General features: G+C 40.1%; 1 protein-coding gene across 5 annotated transcripts in view; it reads left to right on the forward strand.

Annotated features, from left to right (window-relative positions):
* The window catches only part of ELMO1 (engulfment and cell motility 1), a 390,193-nt gene that overhangs the window by 351,503 nt on the left and 18,735 nt on the right, over positions 1 to 19,955 (forward strand). For all 5 annotated transcript variants that reach the window (XM_056520469.1, XM_056520472.1, XM_056520471.1 and 2 more), the window contains 2 exons: positions 94 to 257; positions 9,799 to 9,911. In XM_056520469.1, the coding sequence (XP_056376444.1) occupies positions 94 to 257; positions 9,799 to 9,911 (277 nt within the window). The remainder of the gene's footprint in view (positions 1 to 93; positions 258 to 9,798; positions 9,912 to 19,955) is intronic.

A 19,955-nucleotide genomic window follows, 5' to 3' on the forward strand; every position in this document is an offset into this window, starting at 1 on the left:
TTAAAATAGTTTTGTTGACTTGCTGTATGTTTGAGAATTTTTACTGTTAAGCAGCCTATCTTTGAAGACTTACCAACTATTTGTCTCCAATAGGTTATGCAAGTTGTAAAAGAACAAATCATGAGAGCTCTCACAAACAAACCAAATTCCCTGGACCAGTTCAAGAGTAGACTTCAGAACCTCAGCTACACAGAAATCTTGAAAATACGTCAGTCAGAAAGAATGAACCAGGAGGATTTCCAGTCCCGTCCTATACTGTAAGTAATCTGTTTCTCTAATGCTGGTGATCTAAAGAGTATGGACAGGGTTGGTATATACATATCCATATACACTGATCTGGAGTATAATCTCGTTCCAGTAGTACCTGTCATACTGTTGGGCCTATTATGCTGAAAATGAACAATCAGTTATAAAAGTTACTCTATTGAAAGCATTTCAAATGGGCAGGCGAAGGATCTGAGCAGCTTAGGTAAAGGTTATATAGTTATGGCTAGCAACCAGGTCTGGGAATATCCAAAAGAAAAGGTCTTGAGCAGATTTTCATTAGGTTCCTTGATGCATTGGTGTCTATCCAACAAAATAGCTACTATAGCCAAATGTCTAAAAGTATTAATTGTGGCTATGATAGAAAGGTGTTAGAACGTGCATTACATGCAGCTTGCTTTGTATTGTGTATTTGTATTTAAGTATTGTGGATAAATAAGTCTGATCCATAAAGATCCCCCTTCACAACTTACAGGATCTGCTATTAACATCTTGGTGTCAGGTACCACAGGGCATCTTCAGCGGTCTTGTGGAATCCATGCCTAGATGGGCCAGAGTGGTTTTGACAAAACAATAGAGACTTACACAATGTTAGGGTGGAGTTTTTAGCAACATCACCAATGGTCATTTGAAGGACCTTAAAACAGGTCCATTTATACACAATCACACTATATATGTAGAAATGCTTGTGTATAAATAGTCAAAGTGTTTATATCAACATTTGTATTCAATATAGATTTTGGAAATATATTTAGTTTATTGAATATTTCTTTTTTCTTTTTTTTTCTTTTTGTGACCTTTACAAAGATCTGTATAATCTTAAAATATTATTTGAAATGCCATCTATTTTCTCCAAGGAGAGTAGAACAGATATTAAACACGGTATAAATCTACTGTAGCCAAACCTGCAAATAAATGGCTACAGAAAAAAGGGATCATTTATTAGCCTGATGACTACAGTTTCAGCTGTCTGGAATAATAGAGTACCAGGGAAAGAAACAACCTCTGTATAGTATCAAAAGTATAATAAAACAACTTAATATAATGCATTCACTTCCAAGAAGATATTGCAAGAGAGAAGAGGCTTTTGGATAGCTTTAAAAGCTAACAAACAAAGTGAATGTGGGAGCTTGCTAGTGTGTGTGTGTGTTCATACCAAGTATTTTTGAATACAAAGTAGGGACTTAAAGGGGTACTCCACTGGAAAAAAAAATTTTTAATCAACTGGTGCCAGAAAGTTAAACAGATTTGGAAATTACTTCTATTTAAAAATCTTAATCAGCTGCTATATGCTACACAGGAAGTTCTTTTTCTTTTTGCATTTCCTTTCTGTCTTACCACAGTGCTCTGTCAGTTAGCTGGGGTTACAGTTAGAAAATGGGGTAGGGGGAAAGCTTCAGGGATGCTTGTACTGATCTGGCACACCCAACAATATTGGCAGATGAGGGGTAAGTTAGTTTGCAGTTAGCACTGCTGCAGCAAAACACTGCTTCTGACAGCCAGGGGGTGTCTGCTCTAGTTAGGGGGGGGGGGGGGGGTGTGTGAGTGCAGGGCAGACCAGACAGGTGCTGGTAATGGAGGACTTAATTATAAGAGGAATAGACATGACCATCTATCACAAAGACTGTGGTTGTTGAATCGTGTGTATCTGGGAGGCCCGGATTTTACCCCTTAAGGATGCAGGGCGTACCTGTAAGCCCCCATTCCTGAGTCCTTAAGGACTCATGGCATACAGGTACGCCCTGTGTTTCTTCAGTCTGCGCTGCTTGCTATACTGTTCTGTCGCCACCCCCCCCAGGACAGCTGTGATTGGGCGGTCGTACTGACCACACCAATCACGGCAGTGTGGGGAGGAGGGTGAAGGAACATGTTGCTCCATTCTGCCCACCACACGGAGCCCCGTGCTGACATCTTCAAACCCTAACCCCCCCTCAGAGAAAAAGTGTTTTTCAGCGCTAAATCTGTGCCATCCGGCACTTTTAGCAATTAGGGACAGCTTTAGGTTAGGCAGGGAAAGTTTCCAGGTGGTAAAAAAAAAGAAATACATTATTATTATTTTTTTGTGGCGTACCATACTGTAGGTGTCCGCACCACCTTTAGCTGGGTGACCCCGGTTCTACAGGGTCGCTGCGATCTGCCCCAGCGTTTTTTTGGGGGCGCAGACCTTTATTTTTTGGGGTGTACCATCTGTAGGTGTCCGCAGCACCTTTTAGCTGCATGACCCCAGCCCTACACGGTCGCTGCGGTCTGCCCCCAGCATTTTTGGGGGGCACAGCCTTTTTTTTTTTTTTTGCTAATCTGGTACCGGTGAACTTGTCTGGACTCAGCCAGCGGACCACGAGCCTGTGATTCCTGAGTCCGGCGACTCAGGAATCAAAATTGACATCATCGGGTTCACTAAAATGGACCATCTTAGTTTTTTTTCAGTGAAGACTTTGTCAATCTGATGGTTGACCAGACAAACCTGTACGTTCGTTGCTGCAAACCCAGGCTGATTTTTAGCTAGACCAATGGATGGTACACCGTCAATGCAGCCGAAATGAGGACCTTTTGGGGCCTCGTACTGCATATGGGCCTAGATAAAAAAAAACAGTGTCAGGCAGTACTGGAGCGGGGACATCCTCTACCAGACCCCACTCTTCAGTATGGCCATAACACGTCCCCGATTTGAGGCCATTCAGAAATGTTTGCATTATGCTGATAATGCGGCATGTTCCCCCCTGAACTGATCCCGCGTATGACCACCTGTATAAAATCAGGCCGGTCATCAATCACCTCGGGGCCAAACTTTGGGAGGCCTATGTCCCTGGGCGGGAGGTCACTATTGATGAGTCTCTCATCAGCTTTAAGGGGAGACTCAGCTTCTGGCAATACATCTCAACCAAGCAGGCGTGGTTTGGCGTGAAGATGTATAAACTTTGCGAGAGTACCTCCGGGTACACTTGCAAGTTTTTTGGGTGTATGAGGGACGAGATTCCCATATTGAACCCCCAGTATGACCCCCCACTATGGGTGTTAGCATGGTTTGGGGCCTTTTGCACCTATTTCTAGATAAAGGTTTCCACCTTTACGTGGATAACTTTTACACTAGTATCCCTCTCTTCACATCCCTCGCCGCCAGATCCATGGTGGCATGTGGGATAGTGCGGAAGAATCAAAGAGGCCTTCCGCCCTATCCTCCACACGCTCCTATCCCCCGGGGTGAGTCCCATGCCTTTTCCCATGAAAACCTGTTGCTGGTCAGGTAAAAGGACAAGAGGGATGTCCTTATGCTCACCACAATTCATGGAAATGGCAGCACCCCTGTCCCTGTGCGAGATACCACAGGACTGGTCCTCAAGCCTGATTGTATTCTGGACTACAATCGGTATATGGGGGGAGTTGATCTGTCTGATCAAGTCCTCAAACCATATGATGCCAAGCGAAAAACACGGACATGGTACAAAAAAGTTACGGTCTACATGGTACAGGTTGCCATGTACAACTCTTTTGTATTGTCCCAGTACGCTGGCAAAACAGGGAAATTCCTGCAGTTTCAAGAGGAAGTTCTCAAGGCACTCATCTTTGGTGACACTGGAAAAAATGCAGTGTGTGTCACAGGAGGGGGATTCGGAAGGACGCCACCACTCAGTGTGACACTTACCCCGATCATCCGGGCCTCTGCATTAGAGATTGCTTCAGGGAGTATCGCATTTGGAGCACTAAGTTTTTAATCATTTTCCCTAATTCTAATTTCCCAGAATTCTACTCCAATGTACCAGTCCAGAGTACATTGTCTTTCAAATTTCAAAACCAATCTCCCTCCGCCCCCCCCCCCCCCCCCCCCAAAAAATACCCCTGGTAATATGTTTTTTTTTTTTTTTTTTTAAAATGGGTCGTGGGACACAGAGTCAACAGCATTGGGGGTTTGCAAGTTGCCTCAAATGCGCAGCGCTCTCTCCCCACCTGAGCGGGGTGCGCATTTGAGGTAACAGAATAGGGACTGCCACAAGGTCCAATATCAAAAAGATAGTTAGCCACCTATTCACACCTGGGTCAGTGTTATGCGTTTCTTGTGAGGGCTCTTCACTCACTTATAACCATGCAGAAAAAAGATATAACGCCACACCAAGATTTTTGGTTTTTCATATCTTGCTTTAGTGAATAAATTAGTAGAATCCACAATTCCTTATGCAAAAAAATGTGCAAAGTACAAAATGTAACATATCAAAAATGTATCACCCAAGGTGCACCTTCTTGGACATGCTAGACACTCTTCATATTGCTGGAAAATTTCAGCCCATATCAGGGCCTCCTCCGGCTGAAGATCCTTCCTCTCACGAAGGGGAACAGAGTGGAGCTTGCGTCGAAACTTACAGCGTTTTAGAGGACACGCCTTCTTTCTCAAGTATCCCTACAGTGCTCCCATCACCACATTACATAGGAAAACTACTCTCACGAGAACTCATTTCTGGGAACGAGAATAATCGTATTAAAATCCTTAGGTAGTTAAAAATAGAAATCAAATTCTATGCATATAACTAGGAACAGTAATAAAGATGTTTTCTCACAGGTATACTCCAAAGTTAGAAGATTAATTTAAACCATTAAGAGAATTCAGTGTTTCAATCCAATAGACCTCACGCTGTAACAATCTCCTCCTGATTTCTTCCTCTGTAGATCCCTGCACCTCTTCTATAATCATTCAGCTTAATTCACTTACTCTTTCTGTTTGGCAAAATACCTGGTAACACCCGTCTCTCCATACCTATTGGTCTCTTCATTTTTTTTTCCAGTTTTTTTAAAAGTTTTGGTCAGTGCATTCCGGATTACACAACCGTGTTCGTTAATCCGGAATTTGACACTCCGGAATGTGACACATTGTTTGGCCCACATAGATCCTACCACAGGGACATTTCAGTAGATACACAACCTGTTTCATTTTGCAACTGTACCAACCTCTGACAGGGAACTTAGTTCCATATAAGGGGTGTACAATGTGGTCACTTTTAACAATACTAGAACAATTAGAACAAGAAAGGCGTGCAAACGTACCCTTACTTTTAGATCACAAAAATGTTTGTTTAGATTTTTTCTAATGCTCGCTCTCACCAGACTATTGGCCAATGATTTACCTTTCCTGTATGTGAAACGGGGAATTTTGACAAACATCTTGCCGAACTTCGGGTCAGCTTTAAGTAGACCCCAGTATTTTGTAACATTGTTTTTAATTAACTGTGCATGTTTGTCAAATGTACCTAAATACACAAACTCATCATTCATTTTTTCCTCCATTTTTCTTCTTTCTCTGCCTCAGCTGTTCTCTCGGGATCTCTTTCTTTATATCCTCTCTCTACAAATTTTTTAATCAACATTTCTTTATTTTTGACATATTAATCAACTGAACTGCTTATCCTTCTGGCCCTTATAAACTGACTTTTCGGGATACCCTTGAATGTCTGTGGTGCATGGCAACGTTTTCTGGAAAGCAGATTGTTTCTGTCAGCTTTTATTTTTTATATAGAATGGACGCAAGCCTCGTCACCGCTTTATGGTTTATAAAGAGGGGATGAGGCTTGCGTCCACTCTCTATAAAAAGCAGACAGAAACAACATCCAGGTAATGGATACTTTGGAGTTGTGCTTCTACTGTGAATTCAATCAACTCATGACATTCATTTAATGCTTTTACATATTTATCTAATTCATGACGTGGACCCTCCCATAACATAAAAACATCATCCACATAGCTGACCCAGGTGGTGATGTATGTACTGGATGGAAATGAATGAACAAATAGCTTCTCAAATTTTGTCATAAAAATATTAGCAAAAGATGGTTCATCTGGGGACCCCATCTATGTGCCTTGCAACTGTAGAAAATAATCTTCCACAAAACGGCAATTTTTTTTTAGTTGATACCATCTCCAAAAGATCCATTAGAAATCTAATCTTGGAATTGTCAAGGGTAACATCTTTGCACAATTCCTCTCTTACTGCCATCAATCTTTCATTAGTCTGGATATTGGTATACAAACTTTTTATGTACACAACCACGTATTCTCAGTTATATGAATATTCTCCATGCGATCGAAAAAATCATTTGTATCGCATAGACAACCCTCAAGTCCCTGTACGATTTTCTGTAGAAAACTGTCCATATAAACGGCCAACCGATACAGAATGGAGTCCACCCGGAGACGATGGGATGTCCCGGGGGAGGGGAGGGACGGGGGAGGGGGAGGGACGGGGGGTGGGGGGGTTAACAGATACATAATAGGTGTACGTGGGTAATTAAAAATCAAGGCTCGGTGAATATTAGCATCAATAATACCCGTCTCTAGGGACGGCCACACACATCATCAATGATGATTCAGAGCATAGGGTTTGGGGTGGGGATCATTTTTTACTTTTGGCTATACTCTGGGTCATCATTCTGGGAAAATAATTGGCATATCAGTAGTAAAATTGCAATTTTCATTTTCCCCGTTCTACACTTCATCTATTCCTGGAAAATAAATTTAGGGAACACCTGTCTGTTCCAAATGTCCACTTCACCCCTGTACACCTTCCCTAGGGGGTGTACTGTTTGTAATAGGCTCACATGTGGCTGTTCCTTTCTTGTATTTTCCTCTGAATGTATGTAACTGTCAGGTCCGTAAGAAACATCGGCCTCAAATGCGGAGAGTTCTTGCTCATGAGCAGGCAACAAATTGGAGTCACATGTTAGTTGTTCCCAGAAAGATGAGGAAGAGTATAGGTTGAAAATTGCAATTTTCAAAAGCTACCCTTCATCCGTTCCTGGAAAATAAGTTTAGGAAACACCCATGCATTCAAAATGTCCTCTTTACCCCTATACCTATTCCTCAGGGGGGTACTTTCGGTAATGCTGTCACATGTGGGTGTTTCATTCTTGTATTTTCCTCTGAATGTATGTAACCGTCAGCTACTGATATGCCATATGCCTCAAATGCAAACAGACCTCTATGACTTCTGAGCCTTGTTGTGCGCCCGCCCAGCACGTTACCCCATATATGGATGTATTTCCATAGTCATGAGAAAAAGCCCTCCAAAATTTGGAACCCAATTTCTCCCATTACCCCTTGTGAAAATGTAAAATATTGGGTAAACCCAGCATTTTAGTGTAAAAAAAAAAAAATTCAATTTATGGCCCGCTTTTCAAAACTTGTGACGTGTAAGTACTCACTGTACCCCTTGTTACCTTCCTTGAGGGGTGAAGTTTCAAAATTGTGGTCACTTGCTGCAGTTTTTATTTTAGATTTTATGTCAGAACCTCAACCATTGCAGTGCAAATCACCACTTTAGGCCTCAAATCTCATTGGTGCTGTCTCACTCCTAAGCCCTGTTTAGTGCTTTACTGCCATATATGGGGTATTTCCTCATTCTGGAGTAATTGGGCTACAAGTTTTGTGGAGCTTTTTTTCTCTTACTACTTATGAAACAAAAAAATTTTTTGGTTAAAACTGGTAATTCAGTGTTAAAAATATTTTTTGTTACTTTTACGGCCCATTGTTCAAAAAACATGTTAGGTGTAAGTACTCACTATAACCCTTGATACGTTCCTTAAGGGGTGTAATTTCTAAAATGTGTGAGGTTTTTGCTGTTCTTGCACAATGGGACTTTGTAAACGCACATGGCCCCCGACTTCAATTCCAACAAACTTTTCACTCCAAAAGCCCAATGGCGCTCCTTCTATTCTGAGCATTGCAATGCACCCGCAGAGCACACATATGGGGTATTTTTTTCTCAGGCAAAATTGCACTACAAATTTTGGGGACCTTTTCCCCTATTGTGAAAATGAAACATTTGTGGTAACACTATCAATATAGTGTGAAATTTTTTTTCCGCTTTTACGGCCCACTGTTCATTTTCATTTTCTATTACGCAATGTGAAAATGAAAAATTTTGAGTAACCATAATTTTAGTGTCAAATTTTTCATTTTCTCATCCTAGTTCAACACAAACCTGTCAAACATCTGTGAGGTGTTAAGGCTCACTGTACCCCTTGTTATGTTACCTAAGGGGTGTAGTTTTCCAAATTGTGTGCCATGTGGGTTTTATTTTTATTTTATTTTTATTTTTTTGCTGCTGCTCTTGCACACTGGGGACTTGCTAAATGCAACATGCTCCCCAAAAACCATTTCAACAAAATTCTCTTTCAAAAAGCCAAATTTTGCTCCTTCTCTTCTGAGCATTGTAGTGCACCAGCAGAGCACTTAATGTCTACATATGGGGTATTTCCATACTCAGAAGAAATGAGGTTTTATATTTTGGGGGGGCATTTTCTCCTATTACCCCTTGTGAAAAAGAAAAATTTGGGGTAACACCATAATTTGTGTTAAAAATCAAATTTTCCATTTTTACGTTCAACACAAAGTCATCAAAAACCTGTGAGGTGTTAAGGCTCATTATACCTCTTTTTACGTTCCTTGAGGGGTGTAGTTTCCCAAATAGTGTGCCAGGTAGTTGTGTTTTTTTTTTTTTTGCTGTTCTGGCACCATGGGGGCTTCCTAAATGAAACATGGCCGCCAAAAACCATGATGACAAAATTTGCTCTCCAAAATCCCACAGTCGCCATGTTGTGAGCCTGCAGAGCAACATATGAGGTATTTCCATACTCAAGAGAAATTGGGCTACACATTTTGGGGGGCTTTTTCTCCTTATACTACTTTTATTGGTTACGTTAAGACAGAGTCGGGCAGAAGGAGGGAAGGACGATAACCTAGTGAATGTGTAATGATTATCACCTGGGTTTTGGAGAAGCTGAACCCACCAGCTTCTATTCTCCCCTTTAAAGAAAAACTGTCTCATGGATAGTGCGTGAGACACTGATTCCTATGATCCCTACCTTCGCCCGCAATCTTAGTTTTATTATATGTGGAAATCTGGCTGTAACTGGCACGGGCGGGGTTTCTGTACCTTAATTTGCACTCACGTCAGCGCCGCTCGTCCGCAGCGCCACCCGCTTATGAATATTCATCCCCTCCCTTCAGCTCTCCCTCTCTTCGACGCTCCTAACTGGAGGGATGGGGGATGAATATTCATAAGCAAGCGGCGCTGCGGATGGGCAGCGCTGACGTCAGTACAAATTAAGCTACAGAAACCCCGCCCGTGCCAGTTACAGCCAGATTTCCACATATAATAAAACTAAGATTGCGGGCAAATGGACGGGCAGATCCGGCCAAGGTAGGGATCATAGGAAACAGCCTCTCCCGCACTATCCATCAGTACCTGTGGTTAGTGTGGGAACAAACATGTGACAGTTTTCCTTTAATAAGAAAACCTATGATCATCATGTAAACAGAGTCTTGGGGGGAGCAAAACTACTAATACATACTAAAGCTGCTGAAGAACTTCTTTCTTCTATATTAATAAGGAGGGAGAACCACAAAGAGCAGGACATTTCTACAAAAGTGATCTGCATGACACTGTGCAGAGATAGATGAGTATATGTTATGTCACAATGACAGTTATACACAGATGTTTAGCTCTAATGACACGTTCTCATCAGGCATGTCCTTTTTATTATTGCATAGGGAGCTGAAAGAGAAGATTCAGCCAGAGATCCTAGAACTTATTAAACAGCAGCGACTTAACCGGCTGGTTGAAGGAACCTGCTTCAGAAAACTAAACAGTCGGAGACGACAAGGTATGTTCTACAATCCTTTTCTAGACTTGTTGGTGTGTCATGTTTTGACTTGCTAATTACACAAATACATTTGAATACTAAAAATATGCGATATAAAGTATATGCTGAAAGCCCTTGTATGTTTCAATGGAAAAGATTGTACTTTTGACAAACATTTGCTATGTTTGGCCTGAAGATGTATTTAACTCTATCGCCTGCATTTGTTTTTTAGAAGCAAAAAAACACAAAACAAAACAGGTCCTACTTTGTGGTCTATTCTATTCCATTGGCTATTTCACTAGAGACTTATGGGCATATCAGAGCCCAGATTGGTTTTGGTAAATGCTGCTGGTTTTATAAGCTTAAAAGGAATAGGTGTAGCAAAAAAAAAAAAAAAAAAAAAGGTGCGCAGCAATGTGCCGTTAATTCTGATGCAATTAAGACTTTTCAGAGGTTTGTAGTCTGCTCACCTGGTAGTGTTGCTTGCACTGAGAGTACAACACCTATCAGAGCCTATCGCCCGGTCGTGGGGCAGTCAGCCGGGGTGCAGCCAGGAGCAGTCCCATCCGGAGTGAATCTCAGGTCGGTGTAGCAAGTAGAGATGAAGTCCACATCAGTGGACAGATAAAGGTGCTCCAATCGGCGCTTCTCCCGTACTTGTCCTGGGGAAATCAGGATCAAATATGAACTACTCGAATTAATGAGTAATAGAGATGGCAAAATCTAATTTATTTAGGTAAAAGCACTACAGGACTATGCGTTTCGAGGGGAGGGACCCCCTCTCCATCAGATACAATGATTGGTCAGATCAAAAGAGCGTCATATTTATACATAAAAAAGACCACGAAAAAGACAGTCACAAACATTCGTATACAAGGAAAAATTTTCTCCATGGCTGGGTGTCGGTTGGTGTAAAATTAACAAGCTATACTCCCCTCTCCCTGTACCCTGGAGATGCCACACAAATGCTCCTTATCCTTTGTTGGTTCTTGTGATGTCTTGACCCTACATGAAACTGCCCTCCTCAGCCAATCAGTGGCCACATCATTCTCCAGCCACAGCCAGTATTTGGCTAGCATCAGGATGTCACAGTAACCAGTGGAGGCCTGGAAGTGATGACACAGAAGCAGGAGAAAAGTGTATAGCTTGTTTACTATTTTTACACCAGCCCCATGGAAATTTTTTATTTTTCCTGAATTTTTTTCATTTTTTCCAAATGAAATTTCTGGTAGGGTATCAGTATTGCTCCTGTTAGGTCCACCTTTTTAAACATTCCCCACTATATGTGCAAAAATAAAATCAATACCTGTATCTTCGACCTTAACCTCATCGGAGCTGATCGGGACTATAGTGACAGAATCGCGATGTCCCGATCAGCTTACTGGATGATGGGAGGGTCCTCACCTGCCTCCTCGTCGTCCGATCGGCAATCTACTGCTCCATGCATGCTCAGCAGGCTGGAGCAGCAGAGCGACGATAACACTGATCAATGCTATTGCATAGCATTGATCAGTGTATGCAATCAAAAGATTGCATGTTGTAATGATGTAATAAAAAAAAATTGTGGTACCGCCACGTGCGTAAATGTCCAAACTATTTAAATATAAGGTTAGCTAAACTACACGGTTGATGGCGTAAACATAAATAAATACCAATGGTACCAATAAAAACTACAGACCACGACACAAAAAATGAGCCCTCATATAGCCCCGTATGTGGTAAAATAAAAAGGTTTTAGGGGTCAGAAGATGGCCATTTTAAACCTACCTATTTTGGTGCATGTAGTTATAATTTTTTTTAAAGTAGTAAAATCAAATAAAACCTATATAAATTGGGTATTCTTGTAACCGTATGGGCCTACAGAATAAAAAGGTGTCATTTTTACTGAAAAGTGTACTGCATAGAAACGGAAGCCCTAAAAGTTTTTTTCATTTCACCCCACAAATAATTATTTTTTTTGTTTCGCCATAAATTTTGTTATAAAATGATTGAGATCATTACAGATACAATTAGTGGAACAAAAAACAAGCCCTTATATGGGTCTGTAGGTGCAAAAATTTAACATGTTCTGATTTTTAGAAGGTTATGAGGAAAAAACGAAAGTACAAAAATAGTTTTCAGTCCTTAAGGTGAAAATGGGCTGCGTCCTTAAGAGGTTAAGCCATCTACCCCAGGGTGGTTGTAACGTCTAAGCGATATGCACTGACATCCAATATTCTGTCACTAGTTATAGTGGGGCTTGCTGTTTAGGTAGCCTTCCAAATTCAGTAAGGAGCAACCTAACACTCTTGGCAGAGACTTGGGGCAAGATTTATCAAACCTTGTGTAAACGGTTAATGGAGCAGTTGCCCTGAGCAACCAATCAAATAACTTTTTTCATTTTTTAAAAATGCTTCTAAAATATGAAAGCTAGAATCTGGTTGGTTGCTATAGGAAACTGCTCCACTATTCATTTGCACCAGGTTTAATAACACCCCCTTTAAGTATATAGTAATTTAGTTATTCAACTTCTTGAAATATTGAGAAAACTTTTTGATTTATTTATTTATTTTACATTATTTGTTTGCTGTATGTGTATGGGAAAGTTATCTTTTGCATACAGAGGCTGTATGCTACAAAATATCACATCCTAAACAAACTTCTGTTGTGTACTGAGGGTTTGCTACAATTTATCTATGTAAGTAAAGTATGTTTGTCTGGACTCCAGAATGTTTGGTTTACACACAATTGTCCATTTTTCATACAAGCCACCTTTTAGTAACAATCTATACAAGTTTCCAGTTACTGCATTTAAAGAAGTATGTATTTTTACTGAAAAATAGATCAAAATGCTCTTTTATTTACTTAGGATAAGGGATATAATGCTGAAAAATAAAGTTGTCATTGCTATCGATTTCATGGAAAGCTGTAGATTAGCTCTCTTGTAATTTCTTATGTAAAAATAGTTGATATTTAAAGGGGTTCTCCGGTGCTTAGACATCTTATCCCCTATCCAAAGGATAGTGGATAAGTTGCCTGATCGCGGGAGTCCCGCCGCTGGAGACCCCCGGGATATTGCACGCGGCACCCCATTTGTAATCAGTCCCCGAAGCGTGTTCGCTCCGGGACTGATTACCGGCGACCACACGGCCGGCGGCGTGTGACGTCACGCCTCCGCCCCCGTGTGACTTCACGCTCCGCCCCTCAATGCAAGCCTACGGGAGGGGGTGTGACAGCTATCACGCCCCCTCCCATAGGCTTACAAACGGGGTGCCACGTGCAAGATCCCGGGGGTCCCCAGCGGCAGGACTCCCGCGATCAGGCATCTTATCCCCTATTCTTTGGATAGGGGATAAGATGTGTAAGCACCGGAGAACCCCTTTAATGACATGAAATAAGTATCTTATGGAAGACCTCTTTACACGCAAGGGAAAGCTTGAAATTTCAAAGACTTTCTGAGTTGTTGTTGTTGTTTTTTTTTTTTTTTTTTATATCACCATAAATAACACCAGCTAGTCTGAACTTTTTCAAGTTGTATGGTACAACTATAGGAAGACATTAGACATGGGGACCCTTTAGTGGACTCTTATACTATTACAATGGCTTCTAGGCAAGAGAGTATAAAGCATATCTTAGACATAATTAGAATATACAGTACTAGCAAGTATAAAGCAGAGAAAATATGAAGTTCTCTTTAGTATTGGTGTGAGTAACACTTAGGTAAAAAAAAAAAAAAAAGAAAAATCTCACCTTAGGTTTTAATATAACGTGTATCATCTTTGGTTTTTTGATTGAATCCATTTGTCTTATTATTTTGTGCCAATATGGTATGGTAAATATCCTTAATACAGCCTCAGCCTTCATGCGGCTTTCTTTCTTTTCTGCCCACGGTATGGCTTATGGCCGCTTTTTTCATGAATGCAATGCACTTGAAGTAATCCTTCAGAAAGGGTTTCAGATGAGAGTAGGAGGGAAGGCTCAAGCTTTCAAGAGCTATATCACAGAATCAGAATTCCTCTTCCTTTTCTTTTCTCTGAAGCTGCAAAATAAAAGAAAATGGAATTGTGTAAAAGTTAACACGCATTTCAGTCTGTGACATGTTAAAACCAAGATGTCTGGCTTTCTTTTTTTCTCTTTCCTCCAAGTACAAGAACTGTTTTTCTTTAATTAGAAGCGGGTGGCTGGTGTTGAGGTTGAATGACAGGTTTACGACCAGAGAGCTGATAAAGGAGACAAAAAAGTGAATATCCCATAAACTGCAAATAATAAAGCTAGAATCCACCTGAAAGGAAGCATTATGTAGCTCTAAATTAATATGTCACTCTTGTCAACTGCCTGTATTCCCTTGTGCTGTGAATTGCTCAAGAGTAGCGAATACAAACTCACATGTCTGGACATTGAAAGTAAATACACATCACTTCATAATGTAGCCAAAGTCCCTCAAAGAAGTGAAATAATAAATGCTTGTGAATGTTGCTTATTTAACTGAATACATAGGAGCAAGGATGGTAATGTCAAAACATTTTACTGAAAAAGTTGAGACCATAAATTTAGACCGACATAAATTTAGATAACGTTGGCAGAAGGTGTGAAAAATTTAATTTCTATGTCACTGGGTAATAAATTTGGTGGGTTGTGATAAACATGTAACTTTTTTCCATTACGTTTTGGTTGGTTTACTTAATACAGTTATTTTGTATAAATCATTTGGCACACACCAATGATAAATCTGGCACATTTAAGGAAACCTTTTAGCTATTCCTACTTTTCTAGACCCCTGTAGTAAAGCAGTATACATGTAAGACATGGTATGTATAAAAGTTTTTTTTGTAGTGGTTGGAACCTGAATTTTGACACATTTTTGTTATTTATATCTGCATTGATGTTTCTAAAGCAATAGTTCTCTTTCTTTTGGCTGTATACTTGTTTTTAAGTACATATGTGACAGAATTCTGGCCTAATTTGCACCCAAAAATGGCTTACATAAAGTCATGGCCATAAATGTTGGCATCCCTGAAATTTTTCTAGAAAATGAAGTATTTCTCACAGAAAAGGGTTGCAGTAACACGTTTTGCTATACACATGTTTATTCCCTTTTTGTGTATTGGAACTAAACCAAAAAAGGGAGAAAAAAAAGCAAATTGGACATAATGTCACACCAAACTCCATAAATGGGCTGGACTAAATTATTGGCACCTTTAATATTTGGTTGCACACCCTTTGGAAAAAGTAACTGAAATCAGTCGCTTCCTATAACCATCAATAAGCCTCTTACACCTCTCAACCAGAATGTTGGACCACTCTTCCTTTGCAAACTGATTCAGGTCTCTCTTACTGGAAGGGCACCTTTTCCCAACAGAAATTTTAAGATCTCTCCACAGGTGTTCAATGGGATTTAGATCTGGACTCATTACTGGCCACTTCAGAACTCTCCAGGGTTTTGTTGCCATCCATTTCTGGGTGCTTTTTGATGTATGTTTGGGGTCATTGTCCTGCTGGAAGACCCAAGATCTTGGATGCAAGCCCAACTTTCTGACACTGGGCTGTACAGTGCGACCGAAAATCCGTTGGTAATCCTCAGATTTCATGATGCCTTGCACACATTAAAGGCAACCAGTGCCAGAGGCAGCAAAACAACCCCAAAACATCATTGAACCTCCACCATATTTCACTGTAGGTACTGTGTCCTTTTCTTTGTAGGCCTCATTCCATTTCGGTAAACAGTAGAATGATGTGCTTTACCGAAAAGCTCAATCTTGGTCACATCTGTCCACAAGACATTTTCCCAGAAGGATTTTGGCTTACCCAAGTTCATTTTGGCAAAATGTAGTCTTGCTTTTTAATGTCTCTGTGTCAGCAGTGGAGTCTTCCGGGGGCTCCTGCCATAGCGTTTCATTTTAATGTAAACGGATAGTTTGCACTGACACTGATGCTCCCTGAGCCTGCAGGACAGCTTTGAATATCTTTGGAACTTGTTTGAGGCTGCTTATCCACCATCCGGACTATCCTGCGTTGACCCCTTTCATCAATTTTTTCCACAATTTTGGTTCTCAAGTCCTCAAGACAGTTCTCTTCTCCTCTTTCTGTGGTCCATGCTTAATGTGGCACACACAGACACACAATTCAAAGGCCAAGTGAACATCTCTCCTTTGTATCTGCTTTCAGGTGTGATTTTTATATTGCCCACACCTGTTACTTGCCCCAGGTGAGTTTAAAGGAGCATCACATGCTTGAAACAGTTATTTTTCCACAATTTTTTTTTACTCCCTTTTTTGGTTTAATTCCAATACACACAGAGGGAATAAAAATGTGTATAGCAAAACATGTGTTACTGCAATCCTTTTCTGTGAGAAATACTTCATTTTCCAGAAAAATTTCAGGGGTGCCAACATTTACTGCCATGACTGTAACTTATTATAGGTTTTTTAGACCTTTGAATACACTTTTTCCCTGGGTCCAACAAAAGGGGACATAAAGGGTGTAAAAGGGGGCGTAGCTTACAATGCAACACTGTGCGCCAAAAGTTTCCCAGAAGTTTGGCACAAGATTCTGTTACAGCTTAAGCCAACTAATAGTTGATCTAAGAAAGTAACTGGGATAAATCTGGCACAATCTTAGACTGTCTAGTCTAACTTAACACTGTCTAAGAATTGCCTTTAGTAAATCTGAGCCAGTATTTTAAAAACTGTTTCATTATAGTTAATGCATTTTTAACAATGAGATTAATTATAATTAATCTTTAGCATATGGTTTTTGTGGCACTTCATGGCTAACAAAAATACAAAAGGTGTCTCTATCCCTTACCCTGAAATCTTACCAGATGTCAGCTGTGTATGCTGTATGGAGTGTGCAGCTTGTGGGGTAACTGGAGTGTAGGGATTAGAACATCCTGTGCCCACTTCTTACGGGATGTTCCGGCTGCTGGCCAATACTGGGAATAATAAAAGATTATTATTTCCTGTTTCTTTCCTGTCAAATAGGGACTTCACCTAAAGCAATCTAAATATTTGCTTTGCTAGTGTAAAAAATGTGTTATATATTCTTTTTAAAATGAATGCCCACCTAAAATACCATTTAGAGGGTTTGGGGCACAAATATTTATTTTATCTAGACCTCCAAGTCCTCTATAGTCTTACTGTAAAATCATGTAATTCTTTTTTTTTTTTTGCAAGAAAATGTACTATTGCATTTCTTAGAAGCTGTATTCTATAGGCCTCTAAACTCTAGCTAGTAGTGTTTACAAGCAGCCAGTTGGCTTTGTCAGAAACCTACAGAGTTATTTTGTGAATTTGGTCAGTTAAAATATCAGGTTTATTTAGATAAAAGTAAAAAAACAGAAGCATAATGGTGTTTAGAATTCTACCACCATTGCTCCCTAAAGTTCAGCCTGATAGCTGCCGAATAGACAATAATAAATTGTCCCTTATTGTACCCACCTTCACCAATCCCAAACACTTATTCATATAGAGTGGCACTTTTGTTTATATAGAGTAACCCTGATTGGAAGTCAAACATTCTCTTCTAAGCAAAAAAATATATTAAAATCCATAAACTGAACCCCACACCCAAAAATTCTCTAGACCAGGCACCTTTGGCACTGCAGATGTTTTGGACCACAAGCTTTGGCAGCATTATGGCTTTAAGGGCATCATGGAAGATGTAGTCCACAACATCTGCATTTTGGAGGTTGCCTATGCCTGGTCTAGAACATTTTTGTGTGAGCAGGCTCAATTTATGGATTTTCATTTATTTTTTGCTTAGAAGAGAATATTCTCCCAGCCCTTGTGCCGCCACTGTCCAACCTGATTGACACCTGTAATACTGTGTTCAAAATTACTGTATTTTGGTCTACATTTCTAGCCAAAACCATTGGATTGGAACAGAGAAAAATTATAATGGAAAGGTTTGCACCTTTTTACCCTTGAGATAATCGGATATACAGTAGGTGAAGGCATATAAAATTATTACTCATATCTTTTGGCTCCTAGCTGATTAATATTCTAATTCATATGGTTATTTATAGCTATTGTATGCTGTGTTAGTTGGCTCGTGCTTATATTAGGTCTTGTGCATTAATTTCTTAGACAGTTAAACATAAACAGAGCCCTCATGCAGTATACCCATAAAGCATCTTTTAGATTGACCCTCATGTAATTTTACATTTGCTTAGTATAGGGGCTTGTGAATTCTTGTTCAGTCCTGCTTTAAATATACATGTATGGTGCTATCTGGAGCATGAAATATATCCCAAGACGATAACACTTTGTTAGTCATATAGGAGGCAAGATGTATTTTTTTCTATTCTTACACTGAAACGCTTCAGTGTTTTTCAGCAGGCATTGTATTTGTATCGAACGTGTACTGAGATTCCATTTTTAGTAACAATCCAAATGAAAATATGGAAGCAGTTTCCATATACAGCAACTCATACTGAACACCACAACTAAAAAACTGGATGTATAAAACCACTGACCTAGTCTCCCATCACAAATCAGCTGTCTTTTAATTACACATTTAATACAGATAAGTCTATGTTCATATCCCATGTTCCCAATCCGCTTAATGTATACACCAAGAAAATCTTCCAACATACACCTTTAGGGTACGTTCACACAGGGAACTCCAGGATCCGTTGCATATTTTGTGCAGCTGATTTTGCTACCTATAACTTCAATGGGTAGAAAAATCAGCTGCAGAAAATATGCAGCTAAATATGCAGCAGATCCTGTACATGTGAACCTTCCCTAAAGGGATTTTCCAGGAATAGCAAAACAGAACTAATTTCTTTTAAAAACAGCTCCACGTCCACGTCCCCAGGTTATGTGTAGTATTACAACTTTGCTCCATTCACTTCAATGAAATGGAGCTGCAGTACCCCACCCAACCTGAAGACAGACGCGGAGTGGTTTTTGAAAGAAATTATTTCTGTTTTTCTATTCCTGGATAAACCCATTAGAGCAGATTGTTTCAAATGGGGTCAATGTGGTCTGTGGCGGATTTTCAACAGCAGAGATTCCGCTGCTGAAAATCTGCTGCGGACAGCCCATGCAGAGCCCGCCCCTTTCAAACTCAAACGCGGGAAACCTGCTGCGAGTTTAAAACATAATCTGCTTGTGTGAACAAGGCCTAAACCTTTTTCCCACTAAACTGAAGTATATTAATCATGCAGAGACCAGAAGTATCCACCTTCTGCAAAGTCTAATGGCTTATTTGTGTTCTGTGCTCTGTATAACTGCTCTTTGACTCCTTGTGTTTTACAACCACATAACATGCTTTGTAATATTTGCTTTATGGCAAAAAATGCTTATTACAGAGAATAATATTTTGGTTAATCCCTTCTAACTGGTTCTTACCACATCAACAAAATAATAAAGCAGCTATATTAACCTTCCGCATGGTAGCATTACACAAGCCACATGAAGGGTAATAGCAACAATGTGTCTGAACAGCACTATAGAATTGATTGATTCTCATGCACAGCAGCTGTTGGCCGCACAATGATGGCAGGTCAATTACCTGATATAATTGTAGTTTACTGATGTATATCTTCTAGTGTCAGCGTCTGTCAGTCTTCTAGAATGTATTTTATGAATGCCACATTTCCCATTCAAGAAAGAAATTCGCTATTACCATAACCCCATATAGTGACACCTGAGGTATGCAGTTTTGTTTATTTGTCATTCAGAATCCCTCCCTTGACATCATGTGTCATTAAAGGGGTATTTCAGGCAAAAACTTTTTTTTATATATCAACTGGCTCCGGAAAGTTAAACAGATCTGTAAATTACTTCTATTAAAAAATCTTAATCCTTCCAATAGTTATTAGCTTCTGAAGTTTTCTGTCTAACTGCTCAATGATGATGTCACGTCCCGGGAGCTGTGCATGATGGGAGAATATCCCAATAGGAACTGCACAGCTCCCGGGACGTGAGTCATCAGAAAGCAGTTAGACAGAAAACAGTAACTCAACTTCAGAAGCTAATAACTATTGGAAGGATTAAGATTTTTTAACGGAAGTAATTTACAAATCTGTTTAACTTACCGCAGCCAGTTGATACATAAAAAAAAAGTTTTGGCCTGGAATAC

This window comes from Hyla sarda, chromosome 5, assembly GCF_029499605.1.
Source record: "Hyla sarda isolate aHylSar1 chromosome 5, aHylSar1.hap1, whole genome shotgun sequence".
NCBI classification, from domain to species: domain Eukaryota; kingdom Metazoa; phylum Chordata; class Amphibia; order Anura; family Hylidae; genus Hyla; species Hyla sarda.